Raw genomic sequence first — 24069 nt, forward strand, 5'->3', positions numbered from 1 at the left:
CTGCAATTATGGGACATTGCATGACGAGCTAATCAGAGATAGGATTGTAGTGGGACTGGCTGATGCAAGGCTCTCCGAACGCATGCAGATGGAGAAGGATTTAAACCTGGAAAAAGCCATTAACATGGCAAGACAATCAGAGGAGATAAAAAAGCAACAAAACCCATTGAGGAGTGATGCCAGTAGTGTAGTGCAGATGGATGCAGCCACTGTGGACAGAGTGTTCGAAGGCAGGAAGCAAAAAGAGAAGCCCAAGTTTAACAAATACAAAAGTGATGGAGCAAAGCCACACTTCGGCAGCCAGAGTAAACATCCACATAGTTCCCAGTGCTACAAATGTGGTGGCTCACCTCACCCTAGACATGAGTGCCCTGCCAATGATGCAAAATGTCATTCATGTGGGAAAAAAAGGTCACTTTCAGCATGTCTGTCGTGCAGGCGAAAATGTGGACGGTATTGAGATGGAGGAGAAGGATGAAAGTTTCTTTCTGGGTTCTGTGACGTCCGACAAAGCTGCATGGACCACTAACATAGGAATAATGAACACCACAATCAGGTTCAAACTCGACACCGGAGAGGATGTCACTGCTGTGTCACAGACTGATATTAACCGCATATTTTCCGGTACGCAGCAGTCTGTTCTCCAGAAAGCAGAGAGACCCTTTGCTTGGTCTGGGACGGATGCCGCTGGATGTGTCAGGGTTCGCCAGTATGCAGCTGAGTAGTGGAGTCAAACAGACCATGCAGAAGGTTTATGTGGTCAAAAATCTGAGTACGCCCTTGCTTGGATTTCCAGCCATTACAACCCTTGGCCTGCTCAAACGTGTTGACGGCATAGATTTGGAAACTCTCAAGTCGACGTACCCTAGACTGTGCAGTGGGCTAGGTGAGGTGAAACGGGCCTATCACATAAAACTTAAACCAAATGCTGTGCCTTTCTCACTGAAAACCCCTAGGAGAATTCCCCTGCCGCTGGTGGGGAAAGTCAAGGAAGAGCTCCAGCGAATGGAGAAGCTGGGCGTCATCAGCCGTGTGAAGGACCCAACAGACTGGTGTGCCGGTATCGTGATCGTACCAAAGAAAAGCAGTACACGCCTGAGACTGTGTGTGGATTATACTGGCTTGAATGTGTATGTGTGCCGTGAAAAGTACATTCTGCCGTCTGTGGATCAGTCCTTTGGAATGCTAGCCGGAGCAAAGGTGTTCAGTAAATTGGATGCTAACATGGGGTTCTGGCAGATCCCCTTAGCCGAAGAGTCAGTCATGTACACCACATTCATAATACCCTTCGGGCGGTTCCACTTTAACCGCCTTCCCTTCGGCATCAACTCGGCACCCGAACTCTTTCAGTGCATGATGGCGGAAGTTACAGAGGGGTTGGAGGGTGTGGTCTGCCACATTGATGACTAACCAGTGTGGGGGCGGGACCAAGACGAGCATGACACTCGACTCCATGCTGTGCTACAAAGAGTAGAGAAAGCAGGCATCACCCTGAATGTGGAAACGTGTGACCTCCAAAAGCGAGATGGCCTTTTTGGGCCACATCATCTCAGCCACGGGCATCCGGCCCGATCCGAAGAAGACAGAGGCTATCACGGAGATGAAGGAGCCCACAAATGTGAGTGAGATGAGGAGTTTTCTCGGCATGGTCAACCAGCTGGGAAAATTCATTCCTCAGCTGGCTGAAAAAGACAAAGCACTCCGCAACCTCCTCTCGAAAAAGAACTGCTGGGTGTGGGACACGGACCAGGTAATGGCGTTTAAGGAGCTGAAGGAGGCACTTGCTTCTCCTCTGGCCATGTATGACTCAAACAGGGACACTAAAGTATCAGCCGATGCATCTTCGTATGGCTTGGGAGGCGTTATTCTCCAGAAGGTGAACGGTGAATGGGGTCCTGTGGCTTATGCATCGCGGTCACTCTCTCCAACTGAATAACGCTATGCACAAGTTGAAAAGGAGGCTCTGGGCCTCACATGGGTCTGTGAACGGTTCCGGGATTACCTTCTGGGAAAGCATTTCATCCTGGAGACCGACCATGAGCCTCTTCTCAGTCTTCTTGGAGCCCAAGCACTCGATCTTCTGCCGCCAAGAATCCAGCGCTTCAGAATGAGGCTCATGCGCTACTCATATACAATCATACATGCACCAAGGAAGTCACTCTGGACAGCAGACACACTGTCACGCTCGCCTGTGAAAGCAAGCATGTCCCCAGATGAAAACGAACTGAGGGAGAGCACAAACATTTATGTGGACTTTATCATTGAAAATCTGCCTGCCAGCCCCTCATACATAGAACATCTGAAAGAGCAGCTCAATGCTGACAATGTCTGCTCACGGGTCATGATGCTGTGCAGAGAAGGATGGCCAGCGCATGACAAACAGGAATCAGTGCTGAAAAACTACTGGCTAGAGCGAGCCACACTCACAGTGGAAGACGGTTTGCTCCTAAAAGACTCACGGCTGGCAACGCTGCGGAATGATGTGCTGGCCAAGCTGCATGAAGGACACCAAGGTGTCGTGAAATGTATAGCGCGCGCACGCCAGTCTGTATGGTGGCCGGGACTTAGTCAGCAGATAAATGACATGGTACTCAAATGCAGAACATGCATACGAGAGAGACACAATCACAATGAGCCGCTCATGCCCTCAGAGCACCCTGACCGACCATGGCAGAGGTTGGGGGCGGACCTCTTTGAACTGTTTGGTAAGACGTACTTACTTGTCGTCGACTACTTCTCGAGATATATTGAAATTGCTCTCTTATCCCACGCCAGGTCCACCGACATCGTCACTCATCTAAAGTCAATCTTCGCTCACCATGGCATCCCAGAGGTATTGATGTCACATAACGGACCTTAGTTTTCTGGACAGGCCTTCGCCTTGTTTGCAGCTGCATACGGATTCAAACATGTCACCAGCAGCCCGAGGTTCCCGCAAAGTAACGGCGAAGCAGAACGGGCACTCTACTCGCTTATAGAGCCACTCCTCTTCAGAATGGATACAGCCCGGCTCAGCTTCTCATGGGCCGACGTTTACGCACCACGGTGCCAACTGTTCCCTCTCATCTGGACCCTGCACTGCCTGACAGCTGCGCACTGGCTCGGAAGGAAAAGGAGAAGAGGATGTCAGATGCTGCACATTACAACAGGCGCAACCGTGCAAAAATGCACAGCGTCTTGTCACCAGGAGAACATGTATGGGTCACCAACGCTAAGACGTCTGGAACTGTGATCCAGAAACACTCTACTCCTAGATCTTATTTGGTGGATGTACCTCAGGGGGTGGTGAGACGTAACCGTCTGCATCTGATACCTCTACAGGAGCCTACACAAGAGAGGACATCACCAGAGCAGCACATGTCAGAGCAGGCTTCCATGTCACCTGCTGTGACACCGCCAGTGTTACCTGCAGAGTCTCCCACTCTCAGAACTAGGTCTGGGAGAGCCATCATTAAGCCCGATAGGCTTAACTTGTGAACTGATATGAAATGAAAGAAATCTTTGAAATATATGTTGAGTTATTGTTGTGTTATGGTGTCATGGTTATGTGAAGGCTTAGTTGAAGCTAATAAGGTTAGTTAAAACACTTAATGTTACAATGTGAAAATTCAGGGAACTGCAGTTGTTTAATTAATACACTTGTTTCATACTAGTTCCAATGCTCACCAAAGTGCCTAACATTGTTTTCCTTATAGGGTTTGAATGGTCTGATTGGAACAACAATTTATTCTTTGTTATCTTAAAAAGGGAAGATGTGGTACTGTTCTATGTTGCTCATAACAGTTGATTGACATGTATGTGTAACCAATAGGATGCTCTAGGTTGGTAGGCTGTAGACCAATAAGACGAGGGAGTGAATGTGTGGGGCGGGGTTGAGACATGGGGTGAGCTCGGAATAAACATGTCGGCTTTGCTACACAGTCTGTCTCACGCGCGCTATGAAGCGAACTCGACAATTTTGTTATCATTTAATGGATTTATCATACTGTGGCAACCCATATGACTTGGAGGCAAGATTTAGCAATAAAACAGGAGACTCAGAAATAGTAGTAATTTAACTAAAAGTGTCCCTTAATAAATAGGCTTAGCTTAAAGGGGGATGGTGTCAAACTCAACAAAAGATTCCTCCTGGTCGGAGTCTTTGGTCTTACGCCTGGTGTGAGGCGGTTCCTTTGCCCTAGCAGAGGAGAGAGGTCAGTGCACTGGTTTACCTCACATCCGTTGCGGCTCCTCTCTAGAGGTATAAGAGATATACGTAGCCTCCTGTACAGTCTGTCTTCCCCCTGCTGCTTGCCAACTATGAGAAGATATGCTACCTCTGATTGGCTGCAGGTGTGACCAATGCTACTTGCCAATTGCCTGCAGCACCTGAACCGGGAAGTAGACTCCCTCGATCACCTCCCCCAACCTGATCTTGGAGATCTGCCAACCGTGTGCTCTGTCTGCTCCGCTTTTCCCCCCGTTTTGCCATAATATGTACTACATTTAAAATATTTACAGCAGAAAAACTGTTTGAATAGGGATCATAAAAGGTTTACGTCAGGGGTCTCAAACTCAATTTGGCTTGGGGTCATCGCTGGTATTGTGATCTCATACGAGGGCCACACAGAAAGCGCAATCATTTTGAAAGTTTATTTATTTACTTTTACATTAATAACATATTTTCGTCATTAAAAAAAGGCAACCAGCAGTTTCTATACATTTTTATATTAGCTTTTAACAGTGCAAACATATTTGATTTAAAAAAAATAACTTTTTGAAACATTGCACCGAACCAACCCTGAATACATTTGTACTTTATTCTATTTCTTGCCAGACACCTGTTCGCAGGTCACAGTAGAAACCCTGATCCAGGTCACAGTGGAAACCCTGATCCAGGTCACAGTAGAAACCCTGAGTACAGCTTCACGATAGGCATCACTAAGCCTGGACCTGTACATTTATTAAAGTTAATAGTCAAGAAAAGTTTCTCCCACAGATATGTGCTTCCAAAAAGGCACATTACCCAACTGACCACTTTTGTCTGCTCAGGGAAGGATGGAGGTGATTCTCTCATAAATTGTCCAGTCATGTCTGGTTTTCCTATTGCCTCTCTGCATTTTGCTTTTAGATCACTGTTGCACTGCAAGTCAATAAGTTCCATTTGCAACATACTCGGGACTCTCTCCACATCTGCTGAGAAGGGGTCTGCAAACAGCTGCCCTGTAACCTGCTCGCTTCTTATCCAAAACTGCCCGGTCATGTCATTTTTTTGAGACAAACTAAATAAAAATGAAAAGTTGTTTTTATTTCAATTGTATATTAAGGGGTAGTTTGAATTTATATGAAGAAAAAGAAAATTATTTAAAAAATAGTTTGGCATTATGTCGTGGGCCGCCAGTTTGAGACCCCTGGTATCCTGGCCGTTATTTCTTACTCCATTATTTACACTTTCTTTTGTTCCCCTATCCCTTCAAAGTATTAATTGTATGCAAAGTGGCACAGTCTACTATATTCTCCCACAGTAAACTTATGGGAGAATGTATTGTGTTCAATATTGAAAATGTTAAAATAGCTTCTGAAATAAATTATTAATACATCCAATATATTGTATAAAACCATTAACTTGTTAGACAATCTTAAACAACTTTAAAACTCTCAAAGCTCATTATTTTGACATAACAATGACACTGGTATGTCATACAATAAGCCCACTTATTATGACAAACTCAGGAGTGCCTGAAAAATACGTATATTTGATTTAATTACAACACTGAATAGTGATTATGTTTTTTTTAATGATCAACAGAAAACAAAATACATATATCTCTACACATTGATTTAGAACAAGGTAATTTACTATGTAACACGTCATTGTTGCAGCCAGTTTAAAATTGATGATAAAACACCTTAGTCTAGATCAGACTCCTTACTAATGGAAACGGCACATGCCACTTTTATTTTTCTTGGCTTGTTCTCTCTGGCTTTGAGCATGAAAACATATTTAACACACATTTTCGAATTTTGGGTAGCTTCAGGCCATACACAAGAGGATTCACAATGGGAGGAATCACAACAAACTCGAGTGACAGAAATATTGCTAGAAATGGATTCAGTGCTTCAAGATTAATTCTGCTCAGAGCAACATCACAAAACACAGTGATGGAGTAATTGACGAATGTAACAATGTGTGGCAGACAGTTTTGAATGACTTTGCGCTTGAATTCTGCAGAGCGTTTCCTACAAATGAGAATTATTTGAATATATGTATACATGACAAAAGCCAGGGGCAGAAAGACGGTGCTTGTGGACACAAACATGCCGACAATGTTATTAGTCACAGTACTGAAACACGACAATTTTACAACAGGCCAGTTGGCACAAAATACCTTCGGTATCTTATTGTCACACAAAGGAAGTCTGGAGGCCAGATGAACACAAGCTGCAACAGAAAAGCTTGGATAAATCCATGCAAATGCAATCAACTTGGAGACCATCTTGGATGTTATTATGTTGTGGTAATTTAAAGGTTGACATACAGCGACGTAACGATCATAGGCCATAATGCCTAACAGCGTGAGCTCATAGGATGCATAGGTGTAAATGACATAGATCTGAGCAAAACAAGCTGTGCGTGGGATCAAATGAGTATCAGCCAGCAGGTCTCTCAGAAACCTGAAGAAGAAGCCAGCAGAGCCATACAGAGAGTTAATAGAAAGACACATGATAAAAATATACATGGGCTCATGTAAAGTTTTTTCTCGTGATATCAACACTATTACCACAAAATTAGCTAAGACAATGAAAGTGTACAACAGGAGACACAGGACAAATGCTGGGTAGCGGTAGTTGCCAATGTTCACAAACATGGTGAGGTTGAAATAAGGAGGGAAAGTACTGTTTTCCATTTAGGCCATAGAATAAATGAAATCGTTTGATGAATAAAGACTACAGCTGGATCCTGTCGGCGGTTACAATGCAGGAGTCCTTGTTACCTGTTTAGTTAAGAGTTGGTTTTGACATTAACTAAGGCAGTGACGGGTATCTGGGAAGCACTCAATCAAACCAGATAACACAGTGAAAAATAGGAAGAAACATGTAATCATAATCAACAACAAGTAAAAAAGTAAGTATGTTAAATCAGAATGGCTTGAGACACTTATATTTACTGTTTAAATCCAACACTGAAGCAAATCACCAAGTCCTGAATATTGTTTATGCTGAGTGTGTCCTCTGTGTGGAGCGCAGGTATACCTGCCGTGGCTTCACAGGAGCAGCGGAGAGCCTGTATATCTTGTCACACATGATTATGTCACTGCAGTCATCACTCAATGGGGAATCTATAGGAAATGTGTATGCAACACACATCCACCAATTATTGATTTTCCCTTTGTAATGGCATGGGGATTCGATGATGAAGATACCAAAATGTTTGCTGATGATGAAGATTGCTTCGTAGATGAATAGTTCAGTGTCCATTTCTAACAAACTGATTAACGACAATATCTGGCCAATGTTGATTTACAGTTTTCCCACTGAGTTCTGCGAGTTAAGATTTGAATGAAGAATGATCAATTACATCAGATACAACTTTTAGTTTAATCAACAACACATTGACAGAATAAATCAATTCAAAGGCCACATTCTGGATTCAAACTATACATTCCAGTTGCAAAACCAGTGGTGTAAGGTATATAAAGGACCCCTCTGCACACTATTATGACGGGCCTTAGTGATCACTAAAAAAAGTTATGGAGTACGCAGACACACGTAAACACACCATCTGTAATTGTTGAGTTATATATTTTCTTTCTACAGCATTTGTATAACTCATTCACTTTCACATTATTTAATTCAGTACAAAATGCATAGTGGTATTTGAGGTCTCTTATGCCTCGTTTGGTTGCTCTCGTGTGATTGAGTCTCACAACACCAGCAAGGAAGCAGCAAGCACGGACAATTTAATGCTCCAGTGGAAGGTTTATACTGGTTACGCTAGTTCTGAAAGGAGAAGCTCATGAGGAAGTGCCTTAAACTTGCATTCTCTCTAATAGCCATCAGAGGGCAACTCCTCTGGTTGCAAAAAGAAGTATGATACTATAGAAGCCTATGAGAAAAGGACTCTACTTCTCACTTAATTTATTCCCTAAGTAAAACATTGTAAACACACGTTTATGGTCTCAATCTCTAGTTTTAAGTGTTCTTCAATACAGCATGATGTTCATTTAGTAAATTCTGGTCCCATTTAGATGCTTTTGGGCGGGGCTACATGGGTATTGACAGGTCGCTACAAGAGCTGTATATGGCATCTCTGCCACGGCTTCCTCCGCAGTCCAAATATGGTCACTTCAGTTCACTAGTTGCAAAAAGCCAAGATGGCTTTAGCCAAAATGCCAAACTGGAGGCTTCAAAACCACAGTCCACAACCCAATGGGTGATGTGACAACAGCTATGTCCACTTATTACAATCTATGGCAGTGGCGGGCCGTGCATTTTCTACCTAGGCCTTCTGCGGCGTCTGATATCGTATACATAATTACGCGCATGACGGGATGCTGTGTCATTAACGTACAATGCATGTAGTCCACATCATCCCAAGACTCGCAGTGGTAACGGAGATTCGTTACAAACACCATAGACACATTAACACAACGCTACTGCAGATGTAAAAACACAAAAGCAGTTCACTCATCATATGCTGCTCACTTAAAGACAAAGTCCATCCTCCTCTCTTTGTGGTTGTTCAGAGGTTCACGTAACAGGTCCTTCTCGATGGCCATGGACGCCAGTGAGGACCGTCAAGCCTCCCGTTTTAGGGCTGAAAATGTCCGCTCGACAGTGGCAGTCGATATTAGGATCGTCACCGCCAAACATGCCTGTGACCCTCCGTGAGAAAGGCGCTGTCTGTAAATCCACCAGCAAGTCTGTTTCTCCTCCTCCTTCAGCCATTGGGTGTTTAAAAAACTACACCTCTTATGTTTCAGCCTAAACTCTCTTACTACTACTGAGTTCTGCTCGCAGCTAGGTAGCTTTCTGTTGACTAAAGTCACGCTAGCCCACAGACAAACCACAGCGCATGTTATTGCTCACACTTGGCCCACTGACCAATCACAGGGCATGTTAGTGCTGACGCCGGCTCGCAGGCGCTGGCACGTCAAAGAATACACCCAGCATGTCAAACTAAAGATCTGATTAGTTGAAGACTATGACAATCACGTCCCCATGTACTTTAATCTGAAAAGGCCAGCTTGAAGCCGCTCTGCTTCCATAGAGACATAGGAGGTGAAATCTGATTGGATAAGAGCTCTCCTTTAAAAAAACCTGCAATGGAAGCAACGCTGCAGGCTGGAAACAGAGCAACAGAGGAAGACAGGAGCTGTGCAATGAGAAGATAAGCTAGGAGGGAAAAATAATTATAATACATGTAGTGTATTTGTGAAAAACAATTAAATTATAAAATAGCTATAACTTTGTGATTCTGTTTAGGCCAGCAGGGAAGGCTTAGCTGGCCCTGACGGCCCATCAATGGTCTATGGTCACAACAGACTTTCATTTGGTTATAAGGACACCAGAAGACTTTCCATGTCTTCATGAAATTCCCAGCCTTAGCTTAAATTGTTGTGCGGCTGGCATGATGTAGTACATGGTCAACATTATACCTGCTTAACACCAACATGTTAGCACTGTTGTTGTGAGCATATTAGCATGGTGATGTTTGCATTTAGCTCAAAGTATTGCTTCACCCATGAAGTACAGCCTCACAAAGCTGCTAGCATGGCCGTAGTAGAAGCTGTAATGTATTTGTATTCTTTCGTTTCACTCACTTTTTACGACTAGATGCACTTCATTGAAGATTCAAGGCCATACAGTTATATTCTGACTCACATATATATTAAAGGGAGCTTGGTTTGCTGTCTACCTCATGTTACAACCAGTGCAGTCTCACTGACGGGGCCGGTCTGTCAGTTTCCAATTGTAACATGCATTGTGTCTTTTCAAAATAAACCTCTGTCTTCAGGGAAGTTAGGTTCAGGCAACAAAACAAATGAGTATAAGGTTTAAGAAAAGAGCGTGGTCGACGTTAACTTGACTCACCACTCATGTTTACCGAGTGACTCACAAGGCGGATGAGGCCGTGTAATTACACAGCCTCACATTATTTTTGCAGTCATGAAAGGGTTTTCAGAGGCTTTGATATGATGTGACAATCGCTTAATTTGAAGCTAACTGAGGCATATTCTGTGCACAGCAGCAGGCTTGTGTATGTATCACTGGGCCAAAATAAATGTTCATTGTGATGAAGGAACATGTCCCCCAGTCCAACAATGCTGGTCATTGATGTGTTAAGTAATAGTTTTGGACAACGGTATATCAGACCTTGTTAACACAAACAACCAGCTACTATGAGGATCGATTGACTCGTTTTCATGGGATTTGTTGGGACCTATATTTTTTCCTTTTTTAAGGATGTTTCATTTGGAAAATTAATAAATCAAGAAACAAACACACAAGTCCAGTAGGTTGTGCATTCATCTCTGATACTTACAGGCTTCAAACACTTTTTAACAAATACAGATAAAAACACCTTGAGCCAAACCAGCTTTAAGCCCCGCATGGACCTCTAAAGGTCCTTTTTTTTTAATTTTAATTAAACTGTGTAAAACATTCCAATAATCATGAACAAATATATTGATACTACACATCAAATTAAACAAGAGAACCTGGTCTACAATAATTAGTCAGCCATTTCAACATAACTCAAACACCAACTAAAATAATTATTAAAATAAAATAGTTATAATTTTAGTCAGCCCACTCTGCATGTTTCCGGAACTAGCAGCCCGTAGCTTGGCGCTATCAGAAAAAGACAAACAGCAAAAAGCAAGACAATGACACACAGATTCCAAATCTATTCACCAAATCCCTCTGCTGCAAAGCATCACCGAGATACGAACCAAAGAACACAGCAACATAAATCGCTGAGTCAGCACATTTTGAAACTTTATTTTTTTGTTGTTGAAAAAATGCATTTCCCCCAGTAAATCCACACTGATACAAGTTTATTTAACACCATTAGTCATATGAAAGTGAAATATAAGGTTTGCTACATGAAAAAATTCAAATGTCACAGAAAATATGCGCAAATGTGCCGAAATGCAAATTTTGGAAACCTCGCCTGAATTCTCTCTGTACTCTACCCAATCTGACTTTGTTCTGCTTCACTTTTTCAAGTGAAAACAGTGCAGAGAGACTGTTCACATATTGTGCTATGATTTGGGAGAGCCTCAGGGCTTAGTGAAGCATCATTTCAAGGAGATAATCATCCTGAAAGTGCTTTTTTCTATAGGCGGACCTGGAACTTCTATTTGTTCTGTGTTTCAATCTTTATCTACTCTTAGCCAGCAACATATATACTAATATTTACACATCCGACCAAAAGCTCACATGGGTTGCCTTTATTATAACACCAAAATGATTCATATAGCCCTTGTGGTTGCAGAGATACACCCTTTTTAGTTTGGGTATGCTATTTCGAGCTAAATCCTAAAAAAATGCCTTGATGCTTAACGGGGCTTAAAAGGTTAAAGGTTTCAGCAAATTACTTTGAACATAATGAACATGTGTTTGTGTGTATGTGTGTATGTAGTAGTGTGCGAGAATTGTAATTAGAAAGATTTATCTCTAGAAATGATTGATTATCAAATAATTGCTTCAAGCTGCACATGAACAAGTATCCAACAATAACTTCTGTACACCCATGTGTACCAATCAGAATTACTCAGGATCAGAAGAAAACAAATGATTATGGAACGCATGTAATGTAATATTTTGCTTATTTTTTGTATCGTACAACAACTGGTCACAGACACACGCAAGTCATGAGGGATGTAGGGTTTCTGTACTTGTATTGGTCCCTCAGGCCTCCTTAATGCCCACCACTGCCCCGATAGCAGTGCTTGAGGGATAGTTACGCTGTGTTGTGGCTTGAGATTCCTTTCAGTGACATTAGATAATAATATAATAATGGGTTTCGCTCAACGCCTCTGATGCAACATTTGATGCAGTCGACACTAATGAGAGCCCATGGGATGTCACAGTGTAGGCTTAATTTTTCCAAGGTCCTTAATGTAGCTGGAAATGGTCAACAGGCCATTATCTCCATTATCCCAGGAGAACAATTAAACAAGCCTTGCAGCCCCGGAGCGCCACCCTGGGTAACCAAAGCCAAAACAAAGATGTTTTTCTGTTGCGCAAATGGTCAAGAGAATGAACAAACAAACACACAAGTGTAGCCAGCAAGAAGTTAGTCGTTGGTTTGCAAAAACAGAGACGGCTGACCTTGTGACCTCGCACATGCTTGACTGTGACGACCAGCCTGATCACACAGAAGTACGTGAAGTGACCACGATCTCCTGACACAAGCACAAGCAATGAAAGCGATGAAAGACAATCAGGATTCTTTTTTGTGGTGGACACACACAAAAAAACGCATCCACGTGAATGTACAAAAAACAGTGAGAAAGACTATGTCAGGTGGTAGGGGAGGAGGACATCAACTCAGAGACCAAGACCAGTGTTTTCAAAGTGTTATTGAGTTAATGTGAATTGATGTTCATGATGTGTCAACATATTGTACTTTGTTCACGTAGCTATTTCAAGCCCAACCATGATGTGTTTTTTTGTGCAAAACCTAACTGTGTGGTTATGTAATGGTAAATTATTTCTGTGGTGATGCACTGTTGGGTGGTTGTGGTCATTTCCCGCATTCATGTGAGATCATGTGGGTTATGACAAATGTTTCATGGTTTGCTCATTCAATGGACGTTGTACTAAAAGGGATATGACAACAAACCAAGCTGTGCCACAAAAGTGTGCTTCAAAGCGAAAGACTGAGGCACAGGCGGATATATCGGTGCGCTTGTAGAAGTGAGACTGAGATCCAATGTGTTTTGTAATTGTGATTTCACAATATAATTCATTATTGTCTCAACATGCAGCTGTCAAGTCTCAACCTATAGAAAATTCTCTGAACGTTAAAGGGTTAAGCTAAAGGCTGTTAGGCAGTTAGTCATTGCTTTTGTAATCTGCAGCTGAAGTGAGTGCAGAGTGTGTGAAAGTGCAGACAGAGAGCAGCAGCAGGAAAAATAGGGGAGAGGACAAGCAAAAGGAAACCAAACAAAGGAGATTGCTTTCAGAGAGGGCCAGAGAGGTAGAGAATTGACAGCAGCACAGAAAGAGAAGAGTAGAAAGAAAAACCCCATCATGACATACCGGCTGTTTGAGGGGAAGGATCATGCCTCCACCTACCAAAAGTATCGCTTCACACCTCCAGAGGAGATCAAGAACATCATTCTGCAATACCTCGATAAAAAGGTATGCCGTGGCCAAATAAACTGTGTTATCATCGCAGTGCATTCATTCTGATGCACAGAACAATGTTGCATGATTCAACATTATGTTTTGCACAATAACCTCACTCAGAAGGGGCAGCCACACGGGCTGGCAGTGGACCTGGGCTGCGGGACGGGCCAGAACTCGAGGGTCCTAGCGCCGTACTTCCAGGAAGTGGTGGGCATCGACGTCAGTGAGTGTCAGCTAGAGGAGGCCAGGGCCGTGCCGGGGTTCTCCAACATCACCTACAGGTAGGAGTGACGTGCCAACTATTATAATAATAAAGAATGACGAATTAAGTGTCACTGCCACACTTTACTGCAGAGAGGGGACCGCTGAGGAGCTTCCGTTTCCGGACTGCTCCGTGGACTTGCTGACGGCGGCGACGGCGGCCCACTGGTTCGACCCGTTGCGCTTCCTGGCCGAGGCAAATCGGGTCTTGAAGCCCCGGGGTTGCGTGGCCCTGCTGGGCTTCAGCGACACTTGCACCAGACTTCGCTACCAGGGCTGCGGAGACCGACTCAATCACCTGTACGAAGAGGTGGGTGTGGATCCATACTGTGACGGTAGACCTGTTTAAACGGATCCATGCCCTACTGTCACGGGAGACCTGTTTAACCGGATCCATGCATCCACAAGTCATGCATGTACAAATATATTTTGTTGGAAAGAATGCCATAGTTATGGGTACAAGCACACTTTCACTACTCTTTCAAAAGGACGTACTAGTCTTCTTTTTGTATTTAATGTTTTTAAATAAATGAATGAATGAAACTGTAGCACAACCGGTGCAAATATTACAATTGTGATAGTGGAACCTTCTACCACCTGCTTTCCATCATATTATTACATGTATTATTATCACCTACTCAGTCCCCTGATCCATCATCCACAAATGCCACAAGCGCATTTATTGACTGTTTTTATTATTATTGATTATTCACACGGACAGACAGACACAGCATTCATGCAACTCAAACTCAATAGGAAATAGGACGGTTTGAACATATATATGCAATTCACTTCTAGGTGAAGCAGGTGCTATTGCCATTCACTAGCACTCGAGTAACCGTAGCCGAGGGGAAGCTGGATGAGCTCTACTCAGCCATCCCTTTCCCCGACAAAGAGAGGTAAGCGCCACACAAACCAAATCGCAACTCTGCCAAGTAAAATACCAAAAATAAATGTGATTAGGTCAGGCCCCAGTATTCTTTGATTGTCTTTACGTGTCATAATACATCAATATAATGATGCAACAGGATTGAGAGGGTTCCGGTGCAGTCGTCAATCTCGGTGAGGAACCTGGTGGGTTTCATTGAGAGCATGTCCATGTTCCAAAGTTACAAGAAGAAAGTTCCCAAGGCTGCTGAGGAACTGCTGCTTAAGACTCAGAAAAGGTCGGTTATCTACACACACACACACACACACACACACACACACAAATTGTACATGCTCGCTATTATAATGATCCTTTTTTTGGGGGTAAATATTAAGCGTTGTGTGGTTCTCCACTGAGTACTGAGCTGAATATCAATCACCGCACTGCTTCACAGGTTCCTGGAGGAGATGGGAGTCATGTCTCCTGACACTGAAGTAGAGCATGAACTGGAATATTTCTGCGTCCTGGCGTCAAAACCAGGATAACCAACAGCGTGGCATTTGGGTGGGTGTTTTGAGAGAGAGCTTGCCGGCCTTAGATGCTGCAATCTGCAATTTATTAACTTGAAAACAGTCCAGTTATGTATGCACAAAGGAGTGTGTTTGTTGAATGTGGACATTTCTAAATAAACTCTTTTTTTTCTGAGTAGAACTCTTGTTTCCCCAATGTCTTGTGTACTGCACCTTTAAAAAATACTTACAATATATAATCCTTAACACACTGCTTATTTATTGTCTTAAGGAAGAACTTTGAGACTAGTTTATGGATGACAAACGGTATTTTGCTTGTCTTAAAGCGTTTCCCAATAGATCAGCTGATCCCTTGAACAAAGAGAGAAGTTACACAACTGGAGATTATCTTCAAACATAACAAACCTATCCCTGTTGTTTCACAGAAGGGTTGCTTAGATGCTTTAGTTTAAACGAGAAGTCAAGTTTGTTTTTTTGCCAAGCTCTTGAAAACATGTCACAGTTGGTGGCCCATTTATTTGTTTTTACTGCTTCGGTGCACTTTCTTTATTCTCTGTTCTTTCTCACAGGGATAGAAGGCAGCTTGGCGCTTCGGAGAGGTTATACGCGCCTTGTGCACTGCAAATGAAGCTGAAGTAACTTGGGTTCACGCTACAGCTTCTCACAAAGAAACGGAATGCAAACAAATCTGTCCTGTTAAAGTGTTATCTTTTTTATAACAATTAATGAGAGATAGAAGGTGCACATGCATGTGTATATATACAGAAACATAGCAATAGTTGTCCTTGGGAAACCAAAGGCACTCACCTAATCCATTTAACCAATTTTGACAAACTTGACACTCAATTGATATGGATATTTCATTACACTCCTAATAGAGTTGTGGTGTTAAACAACACAGCAAGAGTCCAACTGATTATCGGCATCATTGGTTAGACTGGGTGTATTATGGAGTGTATAAATTAGCATAAAATGTGCAATAGTAAAGATAAATTGTGAAAAAGTGACCTAAAAAGGACAATGGTAACGAATACCATCTATAAGGGCTTGTGCATGAACCTTTTGTTCCTCACACCATAAAGGGTGAGTTATGATAAGTTAGGAATTGTTAAGCCAAAAGATGGCCTCTTTCTTTTCCAAATAAAAAAAAACAATATAAGTTGCACCCTTGTTCAAACCAATTAACTCCAGGGTTTGATGTTAGTTTACCTTAGGTAGACATTGCTGAAGAACTGCATTGAGTCATTTTGCCAACTTTAAAACTCTTTTCTCTCATGAAGCATGTCACAGGCAAACATTTCAATAGTTTTATCACAAAGGTAAAACAGATAAACGTAGACAGCGTACCTCATTGTGAGGCATTTGTAGTGTTTGCTATTTTGGGTACAGTTCCACTTGCTTTCAGCCAGATGTTCTAATGTTGATGTCTTTAATGAAATTAACAAAGAAATATTAGAAAGGTAATGTGCCTTTATTTTGCAACTTGCCAAATATTGCTGTTCTTTAGCAAAAGTTACATAGCCTCACTCACTCAACTTTAAATGTAAAAGTAAAAAAAAAAAAAAAAAAAAAAAAGTCTAACTGAAACTACATTGGATGTAACTAACCTTTAAGTATGATGATTTGGGATATATCGGGCTTGGCTGGTTTGGTGTATTTGGAGCTAGTCATGGTAAATGTTGTATAATAGTGATACTAGTGACCCGAAGAGGTTGGAAGGAGATATACGTTTCTAATACATTACATTTCTATGAGAAAACCTGTAGAGCTAACATTAGCAGAGCGCATTAGCACATCTTTAACTAGCATTAGCACTTCTGTGTTATTCAATCTACTGAAGATATTTTCATTGTATGCACATGCTAAGAAAAAAAAGTCAACTGTATGGGGACATCTTTTCATATGGTTGAACAATAAAACCATTATTGCAAAGTCTTTGAGTGTACTGCTTTTTACAAATAGGAAACAGACTGTTTCTACAACACTGACAATGAATAACATTGACAGTTCTTGGTAAAGAGTACCTTGAGATTATGGAATACAATAATGAAGTCCACATCGGGCCCCTCGGACTCTTATACCCCCTGGACAATCATTTACACATCCCTGCACAACTGTACACGTTTTTGTTTTGAATTATGTCTTTACTTATTGTTATGCACTAATCACAGAGTCAAATTCCTTGTAGAAAACATACTTGGCAATAAATTGCTTCAGATTCTGAGATTCAGATAGAAGATAGTTGCACACAGGATGTTATTGTAACACTCTTCATTCGTACATGGCCCTCATCATCTCCAGGGGGGTTCTATTACGTCTGACAGAAATGCATACCATAACATGAGCTGAACTGTGCTCACACAGCCCTGTGTGCTTGACTTTGATTTCCATTCAACATAATTATAATGGATTACATTGAAAACATAACGCTGTTAAAGGATCGTGGACAGAAAAAAAAGTAAAACACCGATACCACATCCTGAAAAATAACCGAAAGATCTTGGAGCTGTCCCTTTAATTGAATTAATTGTCAAACATGCCACGTTCCAGTGAAGGCAGTGGGACCTCCCTTTCCCATGCACCCCTGTTGCCCTTGTGTGTGTGTGTGTGTGTGTGTGTGTGTGTGTGTGTGTGTGTGTGTGTGTGTGTGTGAGACTGCCGGCAGAAGAGAATAAACAGTATTTTCAATGTGGAAGTTACTTCCTCTTATCCAATAACAAAACACAAGATACAATACATTGTTGTATTCTCTTTTCTAAACGTATACTGGATTAGCTGTTGAGAGAGGGGATTACCTAGCCATGGCTTACCGTCTGTACGAAGGAAAGGAACATGCTTCATCCTACTGGAAGTACAGGATCTCTCCATCAGATCATCTAATACAACAAGTGCTCAACTTCCTGGAAAAACAGGTAGTTGTAAAAATCGTCGTATTTGGTTGTGTAACACCTTTTTTTTAAACAAGAATATATTACCATTGTCATTGGATAATAGCAAAACTAACATGACAAGTATTTCATATAACATGCAAAGCATTTTGTCAGATGGGTCAACCCTTTGAGCTGGCAGTGGATGTCGGTTGCGGCTCAGGTCAGGGCACACTGCTGCTGGCCAAACACTTTGCCTCTGTGGTGGGGACAGATGTTAGTCCTGCCCAGCTGGAAATGGCTTCACATCATGCCAAAGAGCCAAACATCACTTATAGGTAAGAATGGACCTGATCATCTTTTTAAGCCAAGATTTTACAGAGGAAATGCATCAATGCAATCTGAATGCAACCTATGTCTCCTATTAGACTATTTATCTTTGCCATAATTCCTGACTAAAGAATATTTATAATAACGTCAAAATCAACGACAACAGCATTAACATCACATCATTAGTTGCAGCTCTGAAAATCTACTTTATTGGATCTTAGCCAAAGCAAGAACAACGTGACCCTTGTCTGGGCAAAGTCGGTCATGCAGTAAGGCCCAGACAATGGAGGAAATGTACTGCCAGCACAGGACAGTGAAATCCTTTATAAGACATGTGGCATGTCACACAAGGTACACTAAATAAGAAATATAAAAAAAATATATTTCAGTGCTATACATTTTGTTGCTGAGAATTGTAATGCTGCCACACATACATTCTCATGAAGTGGAGTGGCTTCTTTGTGCAGATTATAATATGAAGGCAACAAGTGACAAACACAGTCTTAATAAGTAAACTGTGACCTGTGAACTGTGAAGGCATGCAAAGAAATCAAAGGGGAGTTAACGATCAGACCAAACCTTGATTGTGCCATTCTACATTGAATGTGAATCCTTTACATAAATAGGCTCATGACGGGATGCTGCGTCATTAACGGACAATGCATGTTGTCCACATCAACAAAAACAAATTAACAAGAACCAGTCACATTTAGTTATAACAAAACATGGCAAAACAATCCAACAAAACCGCGGCACTAAAACACTTCACACTCAAGAGCACGAGCCACGATCAGAAGGAACAATATTAACTATCATTAAAAAAAACATAGACACATTAACACAACGCTACTGCAGAAGTAAAAACACAAAAGTAGTTCACTCACCACATGCTGTTCACTTAAAGACAAAGTGCAACCTCCTCTCTTGTTAACAAACAGTTCAATGACGCGGTTGTACAGTTTATCGGTGCGCTTTTAGTCCCAATAACATGCCCAAAACCCTCCGTGAGAAAGGCGTCCTTCAGCCATTGAGTGTTAAAAAAACTACACAAAGCAAAACACAAAAAATGTCAGAACTTCTCCTATGTTTCAGCCTGAACTGTTCTTACACCTACTGAGCTGCTAGCAGCTAGGTAGCGCTCTGTTAACCAGTGACGGGCCGTGCATTTCCTACCTGCGCCTTCAAATTACTCTATCAGCTGTTAAATACGACTGCAACAGCAACACAGCCAGCATTTAACTCACCACATGCCCGTAATCCTCTGTGCGAAAGGTGTCATCAGTAAAATCCACCAGCAAGTCATCAGTAAATCCACCAGCAACGTAGCTTTTTGCTTCTAGGTAGCAGCTAGAAGTTTCTAATAGCTTCGTGGCCCTCTGACCAATCCCAGCGAATGTTAATGGTCTCGCTGGGCCACTGACCAATCATACACATCCACGCCATTTCGCAGGCCCTGCACGTCAAAGAATCCGCTCAGCTTGTCAAACTAAAGATCTGATTTGTTGAAGACCATGACAATAAACCACAACGTCCACTCTCGGTGTACTTTATTCTACAAAGGCCTGCTTAAACTGCTTTGCTGACATAGAGACACAGAAAACAAATGTGATTGGATGAAAGTTTCCCATAACAAGAAAAAAAACATAACATAACATTACTCTGCATTAAAGTGCAGAGGGTTTTAACTACAGACACTAGCAGTAGCTGCTTAATTCAGAGTTACCTCTGCAACATTTTGATTGGGTGTCGCCTCTTTGTCAATTATTTTTTCCCAGAAAGCATGAGCAACAAGTATTATTCATTCAGAATTACCAGCATACAAAGATGAAGAAATGTGGTGACTCCCTACCTTTGAAGCGGTCATAAAGTCCTTGATTATTGCTTTCATCCGTAGGGTCCACTGATAAAAAAAAAAAAAGTAATCCAAGTTTTGAATAATGTCACATGAAGTCCATTGCTCACTGTTTTACTTTGTTCATCAAACTGACTTGAACAATGTTTTCTTCTCGCTGCGCCATGTTGTTGGGCATGCTCATTTTCACCACATTTCTCTATTTAGTCTTTCACCCCTGTTCCTTTTCAGGTTTGCCAAATAGGCCCATCACTGACGGACAGGTGGGTTTTAAAGAGCTTAAAAAAAAGGCCTTGTGTTGGTATGCAGGGTTGCCCTAAAATGAGCTTTGTTAGCTGTCTCAGAGCCATAGATCCAATGATTAATTTGTTATTGATATGTCATTTGATACAAGAATTTAGTTTGATTGGAACTAAAAGCCCACGTGGACGCATGTCACAAAAATATCAGTGATTGAAGCAAATGAAAGCCGGGAATATTTACTGCAGTTGGGATCCAGGCGGTCTGGAAGCTACTTTTTCTTTTCTTTTTGGTGAGCTGTGAGACTGGAAATTTACACATTGAATTCAAAAAGCGGGTTTACAATTCAAGAGCTGGTACCTGAAAGCCTCTCTCATGTCACCCTGCTGTCGGCGGTGGTCAGGAGTTTGACTCGGCTGTTGCTACTGTTCTATCTTTAGACGGTGCGTGGCCGAGGAGCTGCCGTTCGCTGACGGCTCAGTGGATTTGGTGACGGCCATGTCGGCCTTCCACTGGTTCGACCGACCTCGCTTTCTCCAGGAGGCCCACAGAGTCCTGAAGCCCCGTGGCTGCTTGGCTCTGCTCAACTACACCATTGACATGCAGCTCAACTACCCTGACTGCTGCTCACACACACTCAACCAAGTCTGCAAAGAGGTGCTTGCAGGAATAGTCACAGATTGTAATTAAAGCACAGGTGTTGCTAATAGCCTCCCGAGTGTGCCAGTAATGCATGGAAGTGTGAAACAGTGTGAACAATACCAACTGCCATCATTATTTCATTATTGACACCTGTTTTTCTTTTCTTACTGTGGCATGAGTTCTGTGGACAAGGCCTGCAATTGAGATGTATTATTGTAGAAAAAAAGGTACTGTCTGAAAAATATATATATCATATTTTTTATATATTTAATATAAATATAAGTACACTTTGTAATTGTAGTAGAAAACAAAGAGACAAAGGGATATTTATACTATTATTGTATCTCCCCCTTTGCCTCTGCTGGGGTTTGGTACCAGCATCATCACTCTTCTTCACCTCATTTTGGCCTCTATTGGCCTATCAAGGGGAGGGCAAAAACACGCACTCGTTAATTTTGAGATTTTGGGTGCTTCTTTCAGACCAGTGGTAAAGACGACATTCGAAATACACTTGAAGGTGTTTTATTGACATACTTTGTCTATTTGCGTTATAAACATTCAATAATGCATCAATAGCATATTTGGACATCAAATTTCACAAAACTTGTAATACAAAAAAGTGATTGTCTTAATTTAAGTAATTTACTTTAGGGAAGGATGGTTTAGTTTTTCCACCCTATTTATCTGTAGTTTCTTCAAAATGTATGTAATCTTACAATACATATCTTTAATGGCCTTTTCCTCAAAACTATTTTTTCTCAGACTCAAATCCCCACTTCAGTCGCATTTACATCCACAGAACATTCCAGTTTCCTTCCTATTCAAATTCATTCTACATTTTCAGAAAACTTGAGAAAAAAAACTAAACAATTGTCCTAATCTAAGTAATCAACAAGTTTAATGTTGATATCTAATAATCTTTTCATCTGAGGTGTCTTCCATCAATCAAAAATTTAACAACAGCAACATCTTGTGGAGGTTTTTAGTAAATTAATATTTTCCTGAGGGCCACAGTTATCTTAGTAGCAATCAGTTGCAATGTGGATTATGAGTTGGACACCATAAAAACATTGTTGATAAAATAAACTAACAAAAACATATAGCTATGTACTAAATTGCATGTTAATGTATATATATATATGTATGTGTGTATATGTGTGTGTGTGTGTGTGTGTGTGTGTGTGTGTGTGTGTGTGTGTGTGTGTGTATGTGTATAATGCTATTAACATTACAGTGGTGATCAATCCCATGACTCCCTGTCTCTTGGTTTCACCAGTTTTATGCAGCCTTGCAGCCTTACCGCAGTGCCCACCTCGGTCCCAGCTCTATTGAGATTTACCGGGAGGCCCATGGATCCATCCCTTACCCTGACAAGGAGTGGTGAGAGCATGCTATTTTGTTTGATCAATTTCAGCAAATTCCATTGTTGGTCTAAAAAAAAGAAACTGTAAGTGAGTGTTTGATATGTATGTAAATGTACATTGACTGTGTTGTTGTATGTGTAACAGGCACGAGTGTGTGTGGGTGGAAAGGCCTATGCCTCTTTCCAGTTATATGGGGCTGGTGGAGTCTTTCTCCAGCTATCAGGCGATGCTGAAGGAGGACCCGCAGAAAGCCAGGGCACTCTCTCAAGACGTCTGTCAAAGGTGAAACGCATAATGGCAGCATCCATGCAGTGCAGTGCACACATGCAAACATATCACGCACGCTTGAAAATGTTCTATTAAAATTATTATCAGCAGTGCCAACTTATGAATTGTATTTATTTTTACATTCATGTACACGTTCTGGAGCAAAACATACTTTCAACATATGACGAAAGTGACATTATTAAATGGATGTTTAATAGATCTGTAAAAACTGGCATATTGGAGATGGAAGTGATACTAACCCCCCCGACTGAATGATGACATGCTGTCTCCCCAGGTTGATGTCCATAATGAGGGTGACCTCTGTGGAGACGGAGGTGGTGGTGGCTGTGAAGTATTTTTACCTCCTGGCCTGCAAACCGCAGGAAGCCTGACTCCAGCCAGCGCTCGCCGTTTCAACGAAGTCCTGAAGAACCTTGTGCTACCCGCCAGTTTTTTGTCAACTTTTACTGCATGAAAAGTCTAAATACAGGACAAGTTAACTTTTTAGATGTTTGCTACTTATGTCAAAGCTCTGTTTTGCCCACAAATGCCAAGGAATCTGTTTGAAATTTTGGGAATTACTACTATTTACTTTCACGAGAGTGGAATACATTTAATCTCAGCTTTCTGAAGCCATTGCTTTAAAGTTACACCGAGGGAGGTTGTACCAGTGGAACTGTTTGGAAGTACACAGAACTTCTTTGAGTGAGGCCTTCTCATGCATTAGCTACACTTAATGTAAATTATCTATTTAGTTTAATATTTAATTGGTCGCTGTGAACAAAGTATAGAAGAGTAGTATTTGAGAGGTCGCACCATGTACCACTAGAGGGAGACATGTGATCAAAAGTGATGATTGGCATTATCTTCTTCTTCTTCTTCTACTATATATATATATATATATATATATATATATATATATATATATATATATATATATATATATATATATATATATATATATATAGATATATATAGATATAAATATATATATATATATATATAGATAGATATATATGTGTGTGTGTGTGTGTGTGTGTGTGTGTGTGTGATAGTGTGATAGTGTGAGCTAGTGTCAGAGCTGAGACAATGTCCTCTCCTTTCTGCAGCATCAGCATCATTCTGAGACATCTTCAGACTCTCTTGTCAGTTTTGATGGTCTCCTTGAACCTGAGCAATCAGCCTTGAATTTTGATTTCTTCCGCCTGGTTCCTGAGAGTCTTGCCATCTAGAAACACCTGACCGAGGCCACCTTCACACCAGCAGTCTGAATGTTTTCCCATCAAGTGAAGCTGCTCTCGACAGTGAACCGTCTTTAATCACTGCGCTTCATCAAAGTAGTCTGCACCAGACTCAATAATAAGGATTATTCACGAGGCCAACCGAGCAAAGACGCACCAACGTCACCGAGTGACCCATTTGATATCGAATTAGGCGGCCCTGCATTATTTTGGACTACTCAACTGTGATTTTGAGGGGGCACTTACCAATTATTTTTCTTTATATA

At 41.6% G+C, this 24069-nt stretch overlaps 3 protein-coding genes across 3 annotated transcripts; 2 read left to right on the top strand and 1 right to left on the bottom strand.

Annotated features, from left to right (window-relative positions):
• Positions 1-5936: 5936 nt before the first annotated feature.
• LOC306747864 (olfactory receptor 4B13-like) lies at positions 5937-6887 on the bottom strand (the record flags this gene model as incomplete). Its single annotated transcript, XM_079230964.1, has 1 exon — positions 5937-6887. One exon carries the CDS (start codon positions 6885-6887, stop codon positions 5937-5939), a length of 951 nt encoding a protein of 316 aa, XP_079087090.1.
• A 6355-nt stretch (positions 6888-13242) lies between these two features.
• Positions 13243-15175, top strand: LOC306747656 (putative methyltransferase; the record flags this gene model as incomplete). Its single annotated transcript, XM_079230725.1, has 6 exons — positions 13243-13353; positions 13462-13622; positions 13696-13912; positions 14401-14501; positions 14631-14768; positions 14925-15175. 6 exons carry the CDS (start codon positions 13243-13245, stop codon positions 15013-15015), a joined length of 819 nt encoding a protein of 272 aa, XP_079086851.1. The 3' UTR covers positions 15016-15175.
• A 2626-nt stretch (positions 15176-17801) lies between these two features.
• LOC306747960 (putative methyltransferase) lies at positions 17802-22954 on the top strand (the record flags this gene model as incomplete). Its single annotated transcript, XM_079231067.1, has 6 exons — positions 17802-17912; positions 18045-18205; positions 20730-20946; positions 22208-22311; positions 22440-22577; positions 22858-22954. 6 exons carry the CDS (start codon positions 17802-17804, stop codon positions 22952-22954), a joined length of 828 nt encoding a protein of 275 aa, XP_079087193.1.
• Between the last annotated feature and the right edge of the window lie 1115 nt (positions 22955-24069).

Source organism: Taurulus bubalis (genome assembly GCF_910589615.1).
Source record: "Taurulus bubalis genome assembly, chromosome: 15".
In the NCBI taxonomy this organism is placed as follows: Eukaryota; Metazoa; Chordata; class Actinopteri; order Perciformes; family Cottidae; genus Taurulus; species Taurulus bubalis.